General features: G+C 29.0%; 4 protein-coding genes across 4 annotated transcripts; all 4 read left to right on the top strand.

Annotated features, from left to right (window-relative positions):
* The first annotated feature begins 214 nt into the window (after positions 1-214).
* LOC125874204 (bidirectional sugar transporter SWEET12-like) lies at positions 215-2,251 on the top strand. Its single transcript, XM_049555047.1, has 6 exons — positions 215-362; positions 488-524; positions 639-849; positions 949-1,110; positions 1,335-1,454; positions 1,796-2,251. Exons 1-6 carry the CDS (start codon positions 317-319, stop codon positions 2,081-2,083), a joined length of 864 nt encoding a protein of 287 aa, XP_049411004.1. The 5' UTR covers positions 215-316; the 3' UTR covers positions 2,084-2,251.
* A 4,751-nt stretch (positions 2,252-7,002) lies between these two features.
* On the top strand, positions 7,003-8,780 carry LOC125874203 (bidirectional sugar transporter SWEET9-like). Its single transcript, XM_049555046.1, has 6 exons — positions 7,003-7,135; positions 7,238-7,274; positions 7,382-7,592; positions 7,697-7,858; positions 8,103-8,222; positions 8,485-8,780. The coding sequence occupies exons 1-6, from the start codon at positions 7,090-7,092 to the stop codon at positions 8,776-8,778; spliced, it is 870 nt and encodes a 289-aa protein (XP_049411003.1). The 5' UTR covers positions 7,003-7,089; the 3' UTR covers positions 8,779-8,780.
* A 5,107-nt stretch (positions 8,781-13,887) lies between these two features.
* On the top strand, positions 13,888-15,696 carry LOC125874205 (bidirectional sugar transporter SWEET9-like). Its single transcript, XM_049555048.1, has 6 exons — positions 13,888-14,010; positions 14,172-14,208; positions 14,312-14,522; positions 14,613-14,774; positions 14,873-14,992; positions 15,224-15,696. Exons 1-6 carry the CDS (start codon positions 13,986-13,988, stop codon positions 15,497-15,499), a joined length of 831 nt encoding a protein of 276 aa, XP_049411005.1. The 5' UTR covers positions 13,888-13,985; the 3' UTR covers positions 15,500-15,696.
* A 6,563-nt stretch (positions 15,697-22,259) lies between these two features.
* Positions 22,260-23,197, top strand: LOC125874112 (auxin-responsive protein SAUR71-like). The gene has a single exon (XM_049554933.1). The coding sequence runs from the start codon at positions 22,523-22,525 to the stop codon at positions 23,030-23,032; it is 510 nt and encodes a 169-aa protein (XP_049410890.1). The 5' UTR covers positions 22,260-22,522; the 3' UTR covers positions 23,033-23,197.
* The last annotated feature ends 52 nt before the right edge of the window (positions 23,198-23,249 follow it).

Raw genomic sequence — 23,249 nt, 5'->3', positions numbered from 1 at the left:
AGTTAATCACTGGCAAGCTTAGTGCCCCTTTAGATTGAAAGATGAGTCAATGACATAATAAAAGTGTTACATAGGGCCCTTTGTAAAGATATAATTATTAAACACACCTCATTAAAAAGTGTTTTTTTTTGTTTTTTATTTTAAAGAAATTGAAAGAGAAATACAGTATAGATCATAAATAGAAGTTCTCCACTAATGTCACTTACTATATAAACATGTCAAATGAGCCATCTTCATTCATTGACAAGTAGAACTACTCAAATATTTGCAAGTATAAGAGAGCTAAGGCAAAATATTTCTTTCTTTAGTAAAAAAAATGGCTGGATTTTCTGACCACTGGACCTTTGCATTTGGTGTCCTTGGTAATATTTCTTCGTTTCAATTTACATGTCTTACATTCTTTTTTAATTTCTGATACACAAAAAAATTAATTATCAAATGATTGCATAGAATATTCTAATTTATAATTTACGTACATATTTTGCAGGAAACATAATCTCATTTTTCGTTTTCCTTTCTCCACTGTATGTCTCTTGTTCCTTAAATTCATTTTTATCCTCCTTCAAAGTATTATTATATAGTATTTCTTTTTTTTTTTGTCAATCAATTAATTAATTTGCATAATTATGCTTGTACAGGCCAACATTTTATAATATTTATAAGAAAAAATCAACAGAAGGTTATCAATCAATTCCATACGTGGTTGCTTTATTCAGTGCAATGCTTTGGATTTACTATGCATTTCTCAAGACCAACACCACACTTCTCGTCACTATTAACACTTTTGGATGCTTCATTGAAACTTTATACGTTGGCTTCTACCTTTTCTATGCACCAAAGAAAGCCAAGGTAAGGTTTTCGATATACTAGTACTTTCAGAATATCAGATCACCTAAAAGATAATTATATGTAACTGTTCAGAATTAATTTTTGACTTTGCAAATGCAGGTCCAAACTATAAAGCTACTTCTTTTATTAGTAGTTGGTGGTTTTGGAGCTATTGTCCTCGTCACTCAATTTCTATTCAAAGGAGCAATTCGTGCACAAATTGTTGGATGGATTTGCCTTGTGTTTTCCTTATGTGTTTTTGTAGCACCATTATGCATAGTGGTAAGTTTATACACACACATATTGTTGAAAGATTTTAACTTATTGTATAGATTTTTTCACACTATCAGATCACTTAAAAGATAATTACAGATAACTGTAAGTCTACAATAAGTAGAATTGGTTATCTACAAAATAAGTCAGCAAACTTGTTACAATATGTTAAATTATATATGTACATCGATAATATAACTAGAAAATGATGTTGAATTTCTTATTTAATGCAGAGACAAGTAATCAAAACAAAGAGTGTGGAATACATGCCGTTTCTCCTCTCTGTTTTCCTCACTTTAAGTGCTGTTATGTGGTTTTTCTATGGTCTTCTATTAAAAGACTTCAACATTGCTGTAAGTTCTCTTGAAACTTTCATTTCCTACTTACAACATATACGCTCTCTCTGTTTTAATTTGTTTGTCTTAATTTGTTTTAGTCCATTTCAATTGTTTTTTGGCAACTCTTTAATTTCAATTTTTCACGTGACCTATTCAAGACCACAATATTAAAGGACATTTTGAGTATATTCTACATATCTATGATTTAAGATCATAAGATTTGAAAAGTCTTTTTTACTTTCATAATAGTCCGTATCAAGTCAAAATCAAACAAATAAATTTAAACAGAGAGAGCATAATTATTTGAACTCTAGAATTAATATATATTTTTTCTTTCTAATTTTTTGGTTGAATAGATTCCAAATGTGTTGGGTTTCATCTTTGGTATCCTGCAAATGATACTCTATGTGATGTACAACAAAAAAGAGGAAGTTGTTATAAAGGAGCAGAATCTTCCAGAGCTAAAAGACCATGTTATAATCTTAGAGGATGACAAGAAGAAGCTTCCAGAACTAAGTGAAGAGCAAATTATTAACATAATGAAACTTGGTTCACTTGTTTATTCAGAGAAGAATTATGGAAATTTAAATGAGGTTGCTAAAAATGACAAGGTTGTTTCCAAGCTGCAAACTGTGGAGGCTTGACACTTTGTAAATTTGTTTGGTAATTTGTAAATTTGCAAGCATCTTTATATTAAGCCAAATACAAGGGTTATTGGCATATTTTGATTTGTATTGTATTTACCTAGTTAGTGCTTAATTATCAACTGTAAATTATGTTTGCCCATTAATATTTCAAGCTCTAATTGTAGTCACTTTCTCATGATCTCTTTTATAACTCTAGTGCTTTTTTGCTACACTTTTCTATAACAATATTTCATTATAACGACTTAGTTTAAAAGATATTTAATTGTTTCTGTTGAGAATAAATAATTTGTTACTATACTTTGTACGATTAGCACACTGAACATTATTAGATCATAATCTCATGTCATGATTTCTAAACAGAAGATTATTAATATATTTCGAATCAACTAATCAAGATGGAAAGGAAACTAGAGGGGAATAATAATGGATATATAATACTTAATACTCTTACTAACAAGGGAAAATTTATTTATTTTTTAAAATATGTTTAACTAGCCTCGAGTAATAAGTAATTCATTTTTTTGGGTAGTCGAAGCTGTTTTATAATATCTTGCATTTAAAGGTTTTTCAAAATAAACAAATTTTAATAGTTTTTGCACAAATAAACTAGTCAATTCACGAAACGTATATTAAGAGGCTCCTTTTCAGTGATGATCTCTCCTATTTTCCCATGCTATCTTGTATAATTGACATGTGTTCATTTAATTTTTAATGGACCAGATTAATTTTTTTGATCAAATATCATTAATCATGGTTATTAGTAATTTTCTCTCCTCTCATTCCTTTCTCAATCAACAAAGAAACACTTCTTCCCCTCCAAAACTCTCCGAAAAACAGAGCAATCAAATATCATTTGTATTAAAATTACATCAATATTTGAATGTTTTTACATTTACATATGAACAACTAGGGAGTGTCTCAAAAGAGAAAGACTGAAATGGAGTGATTAGCCCCAATTAAAGATTACAGTTATAAATACCACAAGAAAGAAGAAACCCAAAAAATAAATGGAGAATTTCACCAGAAAAAAAAAGGATGTGAGCAAATATTTTCCCACCCATTTTTCGTGCCCTCTCCAGATCCTTTAGTTGGCTTTTGTAGAAACTCCAAATTGAAAAAATTAATGTTACGAAGAAGATGACAAAGTTTTGTGGATCACTATTGTGACCAAATCAAGCTTCAAAGAAGTTGCCTCATGGGTTAGATTTTAAAAATTTTATAAACCAAGTTCATCCTTTGAATCTTGTCTTCTTTTATCATAGTGTGAAAAGAATGGAAAGAAAAAGCGATTTGTTGTTAACAAAGCAAATTCTTTGCTGATTGAGAAAAGGTTTGTTGCAGAATTAAGCTGACTGAGAAAGGAAGAGATGAGAGAGGAGAGAGGAGAGAGGAGAGAGAAATAGAATTAGTAATAACCATGGTTAATGATATTTGATCAAGAAAATTAATCTGGTCCATTAAAAATTAAATGAACATATATCAACTATACAAGCTAGGGTAGCACTGGAGGAAACAGGAGATTATCAATGGAGAGGAGCCTCTTCCCTAAATATACTTTATGGATACGGCTTTTTTCCATTTTCCTTCTCTCCATTTTCCCCAAGTTTTTATTTTGATTGAAGACATTTGGCATACGGGAAAATTAATGGCTAAAATTTAGTTAATTAAATCGAATAAATCAAGATCTAACCATAATTTAGATAATTAATATTTCATAAGCAAATTAATAATGTCATAATTATAACAACATATTATCTTGTTCGTAAATACATAATAAACTTTTCTTTATTTTCCTACTTTTTTCCCAACGAGTATCTATCTTTCTACCCTCTTTTTTTTTCCAATTAAGTTAATATTTGATTGAAATTTTCTGTGGATCTTTCTCTTTAAAATTAGCTATCGTAGAGAATTGTATTGACAAACAATTTAACTTATGATTTTTTCTTTAAAAAAAATGGAAGATAAATGAGGCTTAGGAAAAAAAAATTAGGAAGAGAGAGAAAAGTTTATAATATTTTCATGAATAACATAATGTATTGATATAATTGTGGCATTATTAATTATTTGATGAAATATCAATTACCTAAATCATGATTAAAATCTTGATTTAATGAAGTAAATCATAGTCATTAATTTTTTCATATGTCATGTGTCTTCAATCAAAGCAAGAACTTGAAGAGAAGAAAAATGGAGAGCAGCAGATCCATATTTTATTATAGTAAGACTTTATGAAGAGTAAGTTCGAGCCCTTAGTAGAAAAATATTTTAATGTTTCTTCTTTGCATGCAATTTAAAATTATGGACGTGATATGTACAGTTAGATTATAATAGCAACATGAATAAAGCTAAAACCCCAAATTGTGCCAGACTTTTTAAATTCTACTTTCTTAAGATCATATATTTGCAGCCTGTCCTCTTTGTTGGAAGTACGAATTGGAGTTTCGATTAAATTCGGATCGCACATTGCAGGGTCCATTCGAGGGTGATGCTCCCAACAAGATTTGTTTTATATCCAGAGCTCGAATCCCAGACCTCTGGTTAAGGGTGAACCAATCCACCACTGCACCACAACCCATACTGGTTTGTCCTCTTTGTTAACGCTTTCTATTGAGATATATATATATATATATATGATGCAGAATGTATAAGGAAAAATAGAGAAACCTAATTAATAGAATACTAGTATTTTTTTTTTTAAAAGAATGAGAGGATGAAAATTTAGGTATATGTTTTGTGATTGGAGATTAAGGATACAATTGTATGCGCCACGTCCTTTGTTTCAATCATGATTTGGAAAGTATATATAAAGTTGGACGGAAGATAAATCTTGTCCAGAAGAATTGAAGGGAAAGCTAGAAAGATTATTCAAGACATTATTTTAAGTATCCCCTCCCCTCACTCCTTAAAAAAAAAACCTATATTTAATAAAATAAAGTCGGTAAAATCAGATTAGTATAATTCTATAAGTGAAATTTATGAAGTGTAGATAGATCTTAAGAAAATTATGAGACAGATATAATAGTCGAATAAAGTATTTAAAAAAAATGTATCATATATATATTGGGTATTTATTTTTTCTCTATTGCAAGGAAAATATCTCCCTCATCACCCTCATATGAATTAGGATTGATAAAAATGAATTTTTTTATGAATTGATAAGGCAAGAAATATTAAAAATTAAAGGTTTGTTTTAGATGAGGTTTTGCTTTTATTGTTTTTTTTTCTTTCTATCACATGTTTATCTAGTAAAAGACAATTCAAAAGTAATATGAACTTTTAATTAGAGATTTATTTTAATTGAGAGACTTCTTATTTAATTTACATACATAGTTGGGACATCATATCTCGAGTCTAGTTAGTGAAGTAGGGTAAAAATATTGGTCAATCAATTCTTCACATTTAATTATCAGCATTTCCAAACTTGTAAATTAAACAACGAAATTGGTTCCATCCATATATACACCATACGGATAAATTGCATGTTATGTATAACGTCAATATTTTATCTATGAAAAAAAAAACTTGCATGTGGTATGGCCAATAAGAAGGTGGTGGTGGGTCGATTAAAATCATGATCAAATATAACACTTAACTTTTTGGTAAATAAGCATTTTATTATCAAATAGAAGTTTACAGCTTAAAAAACAAAACATAAACATACTATTCCGACTAGATCGAACACAACTAATAACCTTTTATCTCCTAACCATCTATCGACTAATTTAACTTGGATAGTAGTTCAACATGTCTTTTTTTTTTTTTGATTTTCCACCCGGTGTCCGGAGCCCACATTGGAGCTCTGACTAAATTCAAATCGCACACTGCAGGGCCATTCGAGGATGGCGCTCCTAACAAAATTTTCTCCATATTCAAAGCTCGATCAAACCCGAGACATCTGATTAAAGGTGAAACACTCCCACCATGAGTTAGTAGTTCAACATGTCAAGTATTGAACTAGAGGCAGAAATCAGAATTATAACCTCAGCCACGGTGTATTATTGGTGCCAAATGGCAAGCATTGATTGGTCACTGATCTCCATCACTTTATGATCCATTCTTTTTGCTGACTGAAAGCACAATTCGTACAGTAAATAAAAGGGAATCTAATTACGTACAGTTTAGTGAGTGTTCACTATTAAAAAATGTTTTTTAATTTTTTTAACAATTTTTTTATTTACGAAAACAGGCTTCTTAAAATAAGTGAAATGACTTATATAATAAAAATAGAAGAAAAACAAGCTCCATTAGCTTAATTGTGTCTTCCCCGTCCTCTAATATATCTTATCATCACTCTACTTTGTAAAACCCTTATCCTCACCGGTCCAGATTCACCTCTCATGATATTTATTTAAATTATATTTAAATATTTTTAAGATAATATCTTTATAAATATTTTTCAAGAAACATTATCCGCGGTATTGAACACCCCCTTGATGCATGAATTTTAAGCTTAGTGCGGTATGGATTGGTAGATGACATAACAAAAGCTCCATATGGGCCCTGTTTCTTTTAAGATATGAAACCCTGCCACTTGCACCGCCAAAAGAAAAGTTAGCTATAGACAAGGTTGAAAGGTTCTTTATTATTTATAAAGAAATAACGCTTCGTTTGGTTCGTGGGATAAAGTGAGGTATCTCAGAATTAGGTTTGAAATTAAATTTCTATTTCATTTGATTGAAGGTATTATTAATCTGGAAATAAATTCTATACCTTAAACCAAATAGAGTATAAATTTAATCCTAACATATCCTACGTAAGAGATGTAATAAATCAATTCAAAAATTATAATTTCGAGATAATTTAGTCCACTAACCAAACGATCCTGACAGTAAAATAAAGAGAAGATCTCCACTAATAGCACCTACTATCCTACCCTTGCTATATAAACATGTACTTATCAAGCCACCTTCATTCATTGTCCAATAGAACTACCAATTTATTGGAATTATATCATTGATTAATACAGCAAGCCAAGGCATTTTTTCTTTGGAAAAAAAATAATAATGGCTGATTTTTCTGTCCACTGGGTTTTTGCATTTGGTGTGCTAGGTAAAAAATCAATTTTATTTTTTTAATGTTTTCTTCCTATTATTCATTAATTATAACTTCACAAATAATGATTGTTTTACCTTCTTTTATTATATTTTGCAGGAAACATTGTTTCCTTTTTCGTTTTCCTTTCTCCACTGTATGTCTCTTGATCCTTATGTTCCTCTTCTTCTTTTTAAGTGTACATATAACTTGCGCGATCGATCAATTAATAATTTAATATCATACTTATATATGGTCTTGCAGGCCAACATTTTATAAGATGTACAAAAACAAATCAACAGAAGGCTATCAATCAATTCCATACGTTGTTGCCTTATTCAGTGCAATGCTTTGGATTTACTATGCATTTCTCAAGACCAACACTACACTTCTCATCACTATTAACACTTTTGGATGCTTTGTCGAAATTATATACGTTGGCTTCTACCTTTTCTATGCATCAAAGGAAGCCAGGGTAAGTTTTTCGATACAATAAAAACGTAAACGAAGTACTTTTAAAATATCAAGATCACCTAAAATATAACTTAATTTTTGACTTGGCTAGTGTAATTAATGCAGGTCCAAACTATAAAGTTACTGCTTTTATTAGTAGTTGGTGGCTTTGGAGCTATTGTCCTAGTGAGCCAATTTCTATTTGAAGGAGCAGTTCGTGTACAAGTGGTTGGGTGGATTTGCCTTGTTTGTTCCTTATGTGTTTTTGTAGCACCTTTATGCATAGTGGTAAGTTTACACATATATATTGTTGAAACATTTTAACTTACTATATAGAATTTTCACACTATCAGATCAACTAAAAGATAATTATAAGTAATTGTTTACAATAGGTAGGATTTATTATATATCTACCAAATTAATTAAGTCAGCAAACTTGTTAATTACGACATGTTAAATTACATCGATATCGTAAAAAAATATTTGTACTATAAATACAGGAAAATGATGTTGACTTTCTTATTTAATGCAGAAACAAGTAATCAAAACAAAGAGCGTGGAATACATGCCATTTCTCCTCTCTGTTTTCCTCACTCTAAGTGCAGTTATGTGGTTCTTCTATGGCCTTCTATTAAAAGACTTCAACATTGCTGTAAGTTTTTTTCTTCTTTTTTTAACTTAGTTGATTTCTCAAATTGTCACTCAACTAATAGTTATTATCTCATAACGTCTCTTTCTTTGTTGAAAAAAAATTAGAATTGAAAAAAATAGTGACTTTCTGAAATAATAACTATTAGTTACTAAAAATGGTTAATGAACCCTTCATTTCGTATTCTTGACATTCATGCCTCTATATTATATATTTATTGAAATATGACACTAATAGGTTCCCTTATTTTCTTTTTAATTAATAGATTCCAAATGTATTGGGATTCATATTTGGCATCCTCCAAATGGTGCTCTATGTGATGTACTACAACAAGAAAGAGGAAGAGTTTGTAAAGGAGCAGAATCTTCCAGAGCTAAAAAACCATGTGATAATCTTACACAATGACAAGAAATTTCCAGAACTAAGTGAAGAGCAAATTATTGAAATTGTGAAACTTGGTTCACTGATTTCATGTACACGAAAGTTTGATTTGGCCTTATGTCTGCATGAAAATATAGCTGAAGATCATAAAAGGCTGCGGAAAACACTGGAAATATGAGACTATACTATAGTAAATTGTTTGATAATTGGGCATGTCAAAAAATGCACATAGATTTAAATTATATACACTGACATGTACGTGTATGCAAACTACTGTATTGATGATGATGATGATGATTCTTTAAGTACCAAATGTAATTATATTTCTCCGATAATTCAAGCTTTGTAGTCCGATCATCTCCTACTATTGTACACAATTTCATGTGTTAATTTTGTGTCACCTCTAATTTTACTATTGTTTTGCTTTTACTAATTAGAAGCATGCCAATTATGGAGAACTTAAATCCAACATTGGGCTAATTTAAGAGCTGTCAAAAATAGGCTGTAAACCACAAGGGTCATTTGCGCTTTTGTCCCTATTTTTCGCTAGTTGCTATTTTTATTTTCTGCTACAATAACTTTTTTGTAGATATAAATTTATAATTTTTCATCATAATCTATTATTTTTTGCTATAATAACTTTTTTCGTAGATATAAATACTTGAATCCATTTTTTAAAAATAAAAGTGATTAGTCATTACCAAGAGTAGTTATTTAAAATATATAATCATTTCCATTAATGACTAAGCTGATGTCTGGCCATTAGCTCAAATAGTTGATTCTATTTTCCAATCTAATTAACTACCAATAATCCATGGTTATATAGATTATAGGGAAATATAAACTTACACCAAATTCTGAATAAACCAGTTAAAGTGATCTAAATCAAACATTATATCAGTTATTAATCAAGCCGTATGCTTACTATGGATCTAAATTTGTTACAAGTTCAAAATGTATTAATATTACTTTTGGATACTTAATAAACTCTAAGGTAATGTATGTATGTTCTTATTTCTTATGTGATGTCAATCGACTCTATATGCCTTGATTCTAAATTAGTCTGCATAAATAATTTTTATCATTGTATAATTTTATATATTCTTATGTTGACAGAGTTTTCCATAGTAGATTACCTTATAAAGCATCATTTCTTTAACCCGTAGCTATTACAACCTCTGTCATTGCTTTTGCCTTTCAGATGAGCACTCTGTAGTGAGCACTTTATGTGCACTGGGTAAACCCATTGTGTATTTGATGTGTGCACTCTCGTAAAAAAGAAATCACCTTACATTATTCTTAATTTATTAAAATCTGAATCTGATTTCCTATAATATCCCCCACTTCATTAATCGTTAGGCCATACCATCAAATGTGACTAGTACAACTATATGCCTTAAGTGCGACTAGTACAAATAGTGAAAATGTTGCATTTCAATTTCACGAACGTAGAATGGTCCAAAGATTAAGTGCGATGCGACTATGACTTGTTAATAATTGGGTTGATGTATAAGTTATGATCGGTATATCATGAATCATGTATTATTATAAAAAAGTTGAAAACATTTAAATATTCCAAACCCCTTCACGGTGATGGAATATTCTTACTAAAACATATATACTATGTCAATATGATTCGTCTAAGTTTGGGTGGGTTATTAACTCAACATTTTGACCTGCCTGATTCAGTTTATGTTAAAGTTGGGAAATGATTAGAACGAATATGGTATTAATTGATTCATGAGAAATATCGATAAAATAATATTTAAAACTAATTGAGACTTACATAAAGTCACCAATTTATTAACTCAACATATTGATATGTCTGATTCGACTTATGTAAAAGTTGGGGAGTGGATTAGGATTTAGGCCTGAATATCTAGTATTAATTTATTCATGAGAAATTTTGTCAAAATAATTTTTTTTTAAATATTTGAAATACATATAAAGTCATAATAAAGGAAACAAATAATAATAGGGGAATCTTAATTACTCAATTGATTGACTATCAGAATTTTCACCTAATTCTTGGATGAATATATTAATCAATCAATAGTATAGATAAATACAAATTTATTTCAACTTAGAGCTGTTTTCTACTCTAAACTTAATATTACATGCTTATTTGGAGCCGTCACGATTTCAAAAATGGTCCACTGAGTACATATTATTATGAGTTAAAAGTTATTAAAGCAAACAATATGCTTCCATGTGTGGCTTTATGATCATCAGTTATTTTCATATGTTTTAGAATTCAAGTTTTCCACGCAAATTTATTTGGATGATGTAACAAACAAATCACAAATATATAGCTGTATAATATATACTAACTTTTTAGAAACGCGCTAAAGTCCTTTTTCCAATAATAATGTTTTTCTAATTCACCTTTTCCATGAAATAATCATAACCAAACAAATATTGTTCAATTAGCAAACGACGTACCAATATTAAAGCACGAAAGCTTTTCAAAGTGGCACCACTATATATACCTTTATTGTAAATATTCACCGTCTATTTATATCATCGAGCAACGTATTTGCTTTCATGATATGGTTGTTAAATAAGCTAATCAAATCAAATCTGAATGGATCAAAATGACTAATAAATTAATAAGAGCCAAATTAAATATATAAGAAAATATATACTATTTTATATATAAAAAAATGTATATTTTATGTATAATATATATTACTATAAAAAATATAGATTTCTTGACTAATATTTAATAAGTGGACGACTATTTATGTTTGTTTTCTCAATTAATAGGTATTAATAAGCCACTCAAAGATTGATTGACCAAAATAAGTCAAGTTAAATATAACTTAAACAATGAATCATCGCTCAATCCATATACTTCAATTATTAAGTAATTCTTATTTTATTATCATATATAACATATTAAACAAAAAAATATTATGGCAAAGTTTCTCATTAACTAATTATTTGGACTACATGTTAATCTATATCAACCAACTTTTAAATGAATTGAATCGAATATATCAAATAATTTAAGTTAATAAATATACGAAACAAATATGCTTTCTTGGCTAATTTTCCCACCCGTATTCCATGATAGTGATGCATTATATTCAACTTGTCCAATAAAAGGGAAAAAGAGAATGTGGTACGAAACATCTTTGAACGTTCAATCATTGGAACATGCATAATTCATGAAACAACAGTATCCACAAATCCCTAAAGGCTAAAGAAATTAATCTTATCCAATGATTAAAAAGGGGAGAAAAAAGTGAAGACTAAAAAGAAACATTTCTACTGTTTTGTGCTGCCATCTGTATTAATTTATGTATGGAAAAAAAAAATCTCTATTTAGCTGCCATCTGTATAATTTAGTTTAAATTCTGATATTATACTCCGTCTTATATTAACTGTCTATTTTATAATAATTATTTTTTTAAAAAAAATACAATAAGTTTGTAAAGTTAGAGAAAAATAAGGAATGAAGTCTACTTTCTTATTTATAATTTTTTTTAAAGAATATATAAAGAAAGAAATTAATTGAACAATTAATATAAAACGGGAAAAGCAAGTAATTATAACGTAAAATAGCAAAGTACGCAAACAATTAATCTCCTGATCATTAATACTTAATAGCTTTATCGAGCGAAACAATCTTAGGTGGATATCTTGTTGATTGTGAGTTGGGCAACTATAATAATTGAAGCCTAATCATTACTCCCTCGGTCTAATAATATTTGTCCACTATTAATTTTGTATATTTTTTAAGAAACTATAAATAAAATGTCAATTTTACTATATCAACCTTTGAATATATACAATGTCTTGATTTCATAAAGTGCATAAGTATTATTGGACATTCTAAATTAGTATAGTGGACAACTATTTTTGGACGGAGAGAGTAATACTTAGTATTTTTATATTTTTTAAATTTGTATAATTTAGAGTCAAACTAATTTAAGAAACATTGAAATTGATGTAGTAGAGAATGTATGACATAACCCACCCAGATCGACAAGATAAGCCAAATAAAGCAACTCAATGCGAAGCATATCATCCTTATGATTTTTCATTTAGGCCATTTTAGAAAATTGATCAAAGCAATATAGCAAAAAAGAGTGGCCCCACTCTATTATTTTTGCCAAATGGCAGGCAGTTATTGGTTCCAATATCATTTCTGGATTGCTATTTTGGTGATTTGGAACTCATGCTGAACAGAAAATAAGCACTCATTTGGTCATGAGATTTTTTCCGACTTTTTTCATTTTATTTGAAAATCAACGTTTGGTATAAATATTTCAAATATAAGAACTTATTTTATATATTCTTTTAAAAAAATTATTTTCGTAAAATAATTATATTTAAATTCTAAATATTTATAACGAAAATATAAATAAATACAATTCTAACAAAGAAAATAATTATATTTTTATGATCATACGTCCGCTAAAAAAAATCTGAGATCCCTCCAAATATTAAAGAACCTTAGTGCCCATACGATTGGAGGATGACATAATGAAAGTGTAACTTGGGACCCATTAATTTTAGGATATTATCATTTCATTCCTCAAACAACAGCAAATTTGAGTTTGAGGAACTTTAATGTATACACATCGATATTGTAACGGAATTATACACAATCACGTCACATAAAAAATAAATATAAGCAAATTTAGGTAAGATGAGTAATCGTTGCGATCAATCTTTACATGGGTAACCAGACGATTTATTAGTTACTTTTTCTAGTTGATATATATAAATTGTACTATACAAAATATATATTTATACGCAACTATACACATATGATATATTTGCAAACAATATTTAGTACAATTGGATAATCGACTATACTTCAACTAGTTCTTCATAAATAATTATTTGATATAATTATATCTATTAAAATATACAGATAAATAATGTACTCCCTTAGTTCATTTTTATTTGTTCATTATATTATTTTGGAATGTTTAACAATACTTGTTCATTTTATAAAAGCAATGAATAATTTACCATGTTGTGTTTATTTTACCCTTGCTATTAAATATTACTATTCATTTTTCAATGTTTGAATAATTTATTTAATTCATGTGTCAAGTCAATAATGAATAACTATTATCGGACATAAAAGGAGTATAAGAATTCTCTATAATGTTAATGTATCTAAATTGATTTCCCATTTGCAAGGGTTTCTTTTTTCTTAATACATGTGTCCAAATACATCAGAAAACAAAAGACCTTTTTGTTGTTCCACCTACTTTAATTTTGCCTATATATATGTCAATCAATTAGCTCTCATAATTCCATTGTCAAGTAAAACTTGCAACTCTTGAAGCTCTTTGTGATAAAAAAAAACAAATTGAGCTAGAGATTTGCATATATTCATTGTTCAGGAAAAAGAAATTAAAAACCATGGTTGACATATTTAGTAAACTTTGTAAGTTATTCCTATAATTATATTTCATGGATGTGACATTTCATCGTACTAGCATATATCCAATAATGTTTTACGTTAACATTTTTTTAATAAGTAGTACGCGCTCTTTTCGAAAAACTTCATAAGTTCATATCTCACTTATTTCCTTTCTCAATTTTCAGGCATGGCCGTCTCGTTCATTGTGTTCCTTGCACCATTGTGAGTCTCTCATTGCTTGAATCTTCATTTGTTTTAGTGCGATTAATGATGATTAAAATAAATTAGTACCTACTAATTACATATATATGTACACATTTTTCAGGCCAACATTTTATAATATTTACAAGAAGAAATCAACAGAAGGATATCAATCAATTCCATATGTGGTTGCTCTATGCAGTGCAATGATTTTGATATTCTATATACATCTTTTAGGCACAATGTTTGACGTTCTCATAATAAACGCCATTGGTGTCTTTATTGAAACAATTTACATTGTTTTCTACATTTTCTATGCGCCAAAGAAAGCCAAGGTAAGTTTTTTGTATACACTAATAAACGTAAACTAACAAAGTTGTACTATCTGATCACCTAAAAAATAATTTTTGACGTTGCACGTGCAGGTCCAAACTATAAAGCTACTTCTTTTATTTGTGGTGGTTGGCTATGGAGGAGTTTTTCTCGTCGCTCAATTTCTATTAAAAGGAGCAATTCGTACCCAAATTGTTGGATGGATATCTACTGCGTTTTCAGTATGTACGTTTGTAGCACCATTAGGCATAATGGTATGTCTACGAATGTAATAATTAAAATAATCGTTTTAAATTATTTTTAAAATTATGTATATTCAAATTTTAATTTTGTATTATTTCATATTATGCAGAGAAAAGTTATCAAAACAAAGAATGTGGAATACATGCCATTTCTCCTATCGTTTTTCCTCACACTAAGTGCTGTTCTGTGGTTCATCTATGGTCTTTTTAAGAATAACTATGTCATTTATGTAAGTATTCTATTTTTAAGGTTCAGTCCCTCTCCCCAATTTTCGATTTAGGGCACATTCTATGAGTTTAACTGAAAAATTCACCAGAAACATTATTGACTAGCCAAATTCCAATGTTATTAAATCAAAAGTTTCTATAAGAAATTAGCGATTTTCTGATAGTGTGAATCATATAGTATCTGTATATGCTTGGTGATTAAAATTCTGAATTCGTCTTTGTCTGAATTATAGGGACCAAACATCTTAGGATTCACTTTTGGTGTGGTCCAAATGGTGCTATATGTGGTGTACAAAAACAAGAAAGAGAGTAATGTTACAAAGGAGCAGAAACTTTCAGAGGTACTACAAAATCATGTGATAATATTAGAAGATGGGAAAAAGCTTACTCAATTAACTCAAGAACAAATTATTGACATTTGGAAGCTTGGTACACTGATTTATTCTGAGAAACTTAATGCAAGTGCAGCTGAAGTTGACAATAATAGGCCAAATATTCAAACTAATTAAGACCTAAATTAATTAATCTAATATTGGATAATTGTCATTTTCGTAATTAATCCTTACGTGTTGTGTTTGTGTACACAAGAGAACTCTAATTAGATCTTCATGTAATAATAATTCTCTTGTTGTGCCAATGTACCTAGCTAGAACAAGAAAATGCTTGTATGTATTTTCTTTGTTATAAATAAAATTACGGTTTTTTTCGTATTATTAATAAGATTATGTTGCACTTACATATAATCCCTTTGGTTTTTATCTTAATTTCGTCCTATTGTTTAACAATTCCTAACTAATTGATTATATTTCGATACCAATGTTATGCTCTAGCTCTCGTAAATCTATTATTTTTGCTCATTTTTTTAAAAAAATTATTATTGTTATTCTTCACATTTTATACGGCGAACTAGTAATTAAATTATGTGTAATACAGTACTTTCTCCTGTTAAAAATGAATGAAGGGTTCAAAATATGAGAAATAAATCTTTTACATGTTACATTAAAATAATTGGACACTACCTAAGCATAGTTAAAATTACATATTAGTCTTATTAATGAAGAATGTATCAATAGTATAAAATTTATTTTAAGGTTACAAATCTCACATTTTAAGAAACTTAACTACCAATAGATATTTTTTCAGTAATTTGATAGTGTAAAAAAAATCTCATGTTAACGATGGATATAATTTAAATTCATTAAAATGTGCTACTGTTTGTTTAGTTAGTCATGGACGTCCATTCATATTGATTTATCTATTTTCTTAGAATTAGTTTTCGTATTGATAAGAAAAAACTTTTTTAGAAAAGAACCTAGGTCCTAGGATTAATAAAAATATATCTGATATCAATTCCAAATTCAAGTTGTATGGCAGTTTCATTCATATGGAGAGCTAGGTGGGGTTTATGGGTTCGGACAAATTCAGTAGTTTTTTCATAGATCTTGTATTTGTATTAGAAAATTAATTAAATATAAATGTATATTAATTTGTGAACCCCTAACAAAATTTATTGACAATTCTAAAGGAAATTTAGAACCCCCAAATTCTTTATTTTGGCTCCGCCTCTGATTTCATTGGTGACCAGGAAAAATATTGCATATAGAAGTTTGTTTTCTGACGTAAATTGCTGTCTCGTAAACATCTTTTTATACTTTTGAGAAAGCTATAAAAGTGTATAAATCTTTAAATCCTCCTTTTGTAGTCCACTCCTCTTTAATATTCATATATCTCAAAAAATAGTTACACATTTTAAAACAATTCTATCTACTTAATGATATCAAATGAAGAAGAAGAAGACACAAATTTGACCGCTTAAAAAAATAACTATAGTATAGTGTCCACTAACCAATACACATATATTATACGCTAATTATATACATATTCTATAGAAAATTGTACAAAGTATATATATTATATATAGGTTAAAAATTACTTTTCATACATATATATTAAATCTTAAACACCCTTAACAAAAATTATTGCTTTGCCACTAGACAATATGGCTCAAAAGAAAGATTCCCACAGACCATATCCCTTTTCTTCAATTATATATATGTGTAAGATCGATTTAACAAATTAAAATTATTTTGGATTTTGGATGATTATAAATATCAACAGATCATAAAGCAAGAGACTCGTGGATTTCCATTTCAACTTTTTTTTGTGCCTTTTTGAAGTAATCATGAAAACAAAGAATTGGGAGTGGAAGACAAAATTAACCAAGAATTATCTCAACTAATTGTGTTTTATATATTAATTACATGACCCCCTCGTTACGAAATCTTCCACTTTCATGGTAGTGTACGTCCTTTAGATAACATGCATTATATTGAACTTTAGTTACGACTTTTTATATGAAATGAGTTCATGCCAATCTCTTACTATAGTACTAGAATATGTTTCATGGTTATTTATAATATAAAAATCGTTTTTTCCTGAATTATCTGATCTTATTATATGTGTCTTGTCTAAGGATATTTATTGATTATAAGTTGAATGGATAAGTTAGAAAATTTTAATTTGTCAAACACAGGGTGTACTGTGAAGGGCACCTTTTACCAAATACCAATTAGACATAGAAAAACATAAAAGTAAAGCTTGTTATTTTGCTAATTGTTGTGTATGAACCATTCAGCGTGTACTTAAGTTAATTTTACGAGCTATCTATTATGTCCCATCAATATAAGTACTACAAGTAACTGCATTTGTACATCTAAACTTGGACAAATAGGAGATTCACCTAATATATGTTTTTATCGTGACATTTAAACCTTAAGACTTCATGATAACTTCATTATTGACCACTAAAATACATCCTTAGGATACCTAGTCTTGAAATTCTTTTTAAGCGATTCAATTATTGGAAAGAAAAAAAAGATTCTAAAGCTTTGATTAAAAGACCTCTAGAGTATAAATCGTTGTAACCATTATACTATCTTGGAAATAATAATAATAGTAATAATATAATGACTTTTTCACTTTCATATCGCTCACGATTAATTATCGTACGTATGATCAAACACATATAATGTAACTTTAACAATATGTGATGAACCCAATATATTTGTGTATCCATGAATTAGACTTTCATTGGTTGCAGTTAAATCAATGCCTCTTTTGGAGTCACTAATGGTGATGATGAGACTTGGAAATCAAATTGCTTTCCTAAGGATGATCCTCATAATTCAAATGATTATTAACAAAAAGAGAGTAGCATCTACATTAAAAGGAAACAATAGGGTCATTTGCACTTTTGCCCCTTCCTATGGTGGTCTTTAATTTTCGTCCTCGAATAAAATAAATTTGTGTGCATAATTTTATATTTTTGTATCATAATATCTCATTCCATGTCTTTAAAAATTCTATTTCCTGCTAGGCATAAGTTCAAACAATTCGATGGGCAAAACATGCAATTAAATACTAAAAATATGATTTCAACATTCATATTAATGGGTATGGGGTCATTTCTCAATGTTGTTTCTTATATAGATAAACTTACTCCCAAATTCAATTTTTATTTTTTTAAAACTAACTACTCCTGACTCATCACCAAAATCAGTCCAATTGATATTTGTAAATTATATTGATTTCTTCTCACCAACTTGCACTGAAATAATTATTTACATGAAGACAGTTAAAACCTACCTTTAATTAAACAAAAGGAGAGATAGGTGCAATCGACCCAATTTTGTTATCTTTAGTTGCAGATCTAATTCACCCTAATTTTGGATTGGGTACGAAATCCAACTTTAGTGTATCAGGAGAGAAATTAAATTGAACTTAATTCTTCGTTTTTTTGGCAAAAAAATACTTTACATCACTTGCAGCTGAGATTAATTACAATATGTTTGATTTATTTTGTGTTGGAATAACCATTTATTGGAGAAAAGAGAACGACATAATTAATGGTTATAGAAAAATAAAGATGACCAATTTTTTTATTAAGAGGAGAGTGTATCATTCAAATTTCTATACATATGATATCATTAATGAGGTAATATCTATCTTAAACTTCAATTATTAAAAAAAAAGAAAGATAGGAATTAAAGAAATGTATTATCAATTTTAGTACTCCAAACTCCAAAGTTTTACAAGACAGTCTCCGATTAGTTAATGTTCTTATTAATATATTTAATATAAATTCATAACCAACCAAATTATTAAAAAAAATCTTGAAAAATAAGTTCTTTTAGATATTGTATATACACAGTCTAACAATAAGTTACCCGCTACCAAATAATATGGTGTAGTGGATGAAGTTGTTTATCTCTTTACCAAAGATCTCATGTTCGAGCTCTAGGTAACAGTTGATAGAGAATGCGTCCCTCCAAATGAGACTCTTTACGGTGCGAATCTGATATACCCATACTCCAATACGAGTACATATGCTCTTGCAAAATATTGCTACACAAAAGGAACGTTCCCAAATCCCAATGGACCAAAAAAGTGGGTTGGCCCGGTCTGAATTTTGGAATCAATGGGCTGGATCATCAAGTAGGGAAAATTAAGCAGAAATTTCGCAGAAAACTGCTTCATAAATAAGGGTGGGCATAAATACAGAAAAACTGAATCGAACCGAATTGAACTAATATGGTTTTTCGGTTTTTCGGTTTTTCGGTTCGGTGTCATTGTTATTTTTTCAAAAGTTCGATTCTTCAGTTCGGTGTTCGATGTAAGGGACTCAAAACTTCGATGCACCGAAGAATCAAACTTTTTATTTAATTTTTTATTTTATTTTATATATTTAAAGTATGGGCATTCCCTTAACTAAAAATTAAAAATTCAACTAACAATTAAATCATTCATGAACAAATCAAAGTAGCAACAAATTTACAATTCAATAGATAACTTCAAATATTAATTTTCAAGAGAAACTCAAACATATTTCTACCAATGTACATTATGTAAAGGAACCGTCTTCGTTCTTGTTTTTATTGAGAAGTAGTTGGAGGCACAAGTTCTTGATAAAGACAAATATAGTCTTTTAGCTAGCACAATAAGTGTTCCACAGTGAGACGCATCATTCCTTAACATAGTTTTAAATTTTTAAGTATCTTATACTTTGTCCTTATTTTATATTTCATTCACACCGAAAAACCGATTTGAAAACACCGAACTAAACCGAACCGAATCGAATTAGTTTGATTTGATATACGGTGCACACTTTTCTAAAATTGAAAACCGAATCGAAATTTGATAAAATCGAATCGAAGAACCGAACGCCCACCCCTATCATAAACGACTCTTTTTAATAAAATATTTCTTTCAACTTACGAATTTTTTAGATCGTGATCTAAACTTTTCCTTTAATAGAACTAAAAATCTCATGACAAATATCAAGTTTACTTTCTAAAAATTGAAATAAATTCTTGTAAACATTAAACAATCTAATATTTTATGTGTAAAATTGAGCAAACGAATGTAACGTTTCGGAAGGACAATTTCTCAAAAGTTAATACTATTTGCACACCTTCACAAAATTTAACTAGCAAATAATTAAACATGAATTTATCATACTTTTATTATTTAATTATATCTTTTTAGATAAGTCAAATGTGCCAAAAAATTTCAGGATAATAAATGACAATGAGACTAAAACTTAAAACCTATTATCTAGTGTGATTAGTTTCACCCATATTTCTTATCAAACCACTCCCAAAATATGAAATCAAGATTAATACATGTTGGGGTATGTAATTACATAATCAACTACCACTTGTTTTCTTAATAAAAAGTGGGTTCTCATTGTCTAATCCTTAGGTAATCAACTATTTATTTTTCTTCTTAAAACAAGCAAGATGTTACACACTATCTTCCCGAAAACTCGAATAAGATTTGATCGAATTCAATAATTTTTATCTTAAAAAATTTTTTTATTAAATATACATATATATATATATATATAAATTTTAGGACTCGTTAAATTGAAATCATGGTTCGGCCTCTGCATAACTTAAAACAAATTGCAAATTAAACCTACTCTATAATAAGCCGCCGTGCCTGTTGACTAGATCTCAATAAAACCAACAAAAACTGTCATGCTTTCATCAATTTCATTCGTGCATATTTTTATATATATATATTTTTTTTTAATTATAAACGTGAAGAAAAGATATATAATGGCCAAAACAAGAATAAACTAAAATTGTGACTATTACGTGTCAACTCCGTCTGAGTTTTCATAATTGAATATTGTAATATACTTTAGAATAGCAACATGATAATGTAGATTCAATTTGTATACACTAAGAAAATTAAAGAATTTTATTATATCATGTTTTACAAGATTTTCTAACACCATGAATGTATAGAAGTTAACGTGAAATATACAACAACAACAATATATTCAGTGTAATTTCATACATGGATCCAAAAAGATAGGATATATATATATATATACAAACCTTATCTCTATTTTTACAGGGTAAAGAAGTTGTTTGCAATGGACCCTCAACTCAAAAATATATAAGAAAAAGAGACGGAATACAATAGTTCACAATAATCAAGCCTAGATTTATATAGAACTTTGTAGAATTAAAACTTGAAAAAATAATAATGGACTTCTTGTAATGGGACCAAAATTCAAATGGATTCATGAATAATTGAACTAAAATAATGCGAGTAGTAATTAATTAGCTGAGGTAATCTTTTTAGATCAACATTAAGTTAAAGTCTGGAAAATAATAAAACGTCCAAAAATTAATGCTACTCAAATCAGACACGTTCTTTCACGTTGCCGTCTCAACAACTACGTACTCCATTTATGGAATAGTCAAAACAATAAAAAATGAAAGTGAATGACATAACAAAAAATGTTGGTTTATGGAAAATAATTTAATATTTGATCAATCATTTGTCATTTACTCCTATGATGTTGAATACACTGAAATTGGCCATCTCTTTTGTCCCAATTGGAATTTAATAAACAATGCTCTTCTTTTTTTCCTTTTATTTTTTGATGCCCTGCATGTAAGGCAGAGCTCGATTAATTTGAATTTGCTTAGTATAGCGTTCACTTGAAATAATTAAATATTTTCTACTAAGAACTTTTCATATATAGGCTCGAATTCGGAATATCTGATTAAAAAAAATAGTGGTCCTGTCCATTTCGTCATGTATCCTTTTGTTGATAACAATGCCCTTCTTTAAACTAAAGGCTTTTATCACCGTTGACTATTGCAAGTGTATAATATAATAATAAATAGTAAGTAGTAGTATCTATTTGGGTATGGGTTTATGTAACTTAAGTGACCTTTCATATATATAAATTGGTCTCTTAGTAACCTATAACTCACAACTCTCTTTTCCTTTTCTTTTCATGCCTTCTTCACCACAAGTTCTCAAGAATTCTTTTCTATTATTTGGATACTCAAAACTATGAGTAATCCAACTAGAATAAAATCTAGGTTTATGCTAAATTTAGCTTATGATAGAGGATAAATCCACAACTACATATCCAAACAATTATAACCGAAAAACTTTTTTTTATTATTTTTTGTTTGCTCCTTTCATTTGAGCTCTTGAGAAAGTGAATGGATATGGAAATGGTTAAGGGGAAGAAGAATTCAAACTTGTCGATACTCAAGAAATTGGAGGGATATTTATTGATGAAGAAAGGAAGTCGAACAATGATGTTGTCCAAGAGCAAATCATGGCATAGTAGTAGCAAAGCAAAGAGTCCAGTAGTACTAGCACCGCAAGGCTGTTTTTGTGTATATGTTGGGCCAGAGAAAGAGAAGTTTACAATCAAGGCCAAACATGCAAACCATCCATTGTTCAAGATGTTGCTTGAAGATGCTGAAATGGAATATGGTTATTGTAGCCAAGGACCAATTTTGCTACCTTGTGATGTTAATCTATTTCACAAAATATTGGGTCAGATGGATAGTGAGAAAGAGATTAATAGGCCTGGGTGTGGGCTTGCCTCATGCAGCCCATTTAGTCCAGCTAGGGTGTTGGGGCATGGAGAAATGGGCAAGGGTTATGGCTCTTATGGACTTCTCACTACACCAAGAATGCTCAAGCTCAATAGTTCTAATTAACTGTCTATGAGAAGTATGTGTCTTTTTAAATATGTATGTAGTGCTAGTAAATTGCACAAAATTGTGGGTTACTATTTAGTTGCAGTGAATAATATGTTGTGTTCTTATGTAGTCTTTTTTTAATAGCTAGATAAGGGTAGTGCTTCATCTAGACAAGTTATGACCACAAAGGTTTGTGGTAGATTAAAAAGATTCATACAAACTTAATCAAAGGTCT

This window comes from Solanum stenotomum, chromosome 8, assembly GCF_019186545.1.
Source record: "Solanum stenotomum isolate F172 chromosome 8, ASM1918654v1, whole genome shotgun sequence".
Lineage (NCBI taxonomy): Eukaryota > Viridiplantae > Streptophyta > Magnoliopsida > Solanales > Solanaceae > Solanum > Solanum stenotomum.
Note: the sequence above shows the minus strand (reverse complement) of the source record. Positions and strands in the feature narration are given on the sequence as shown.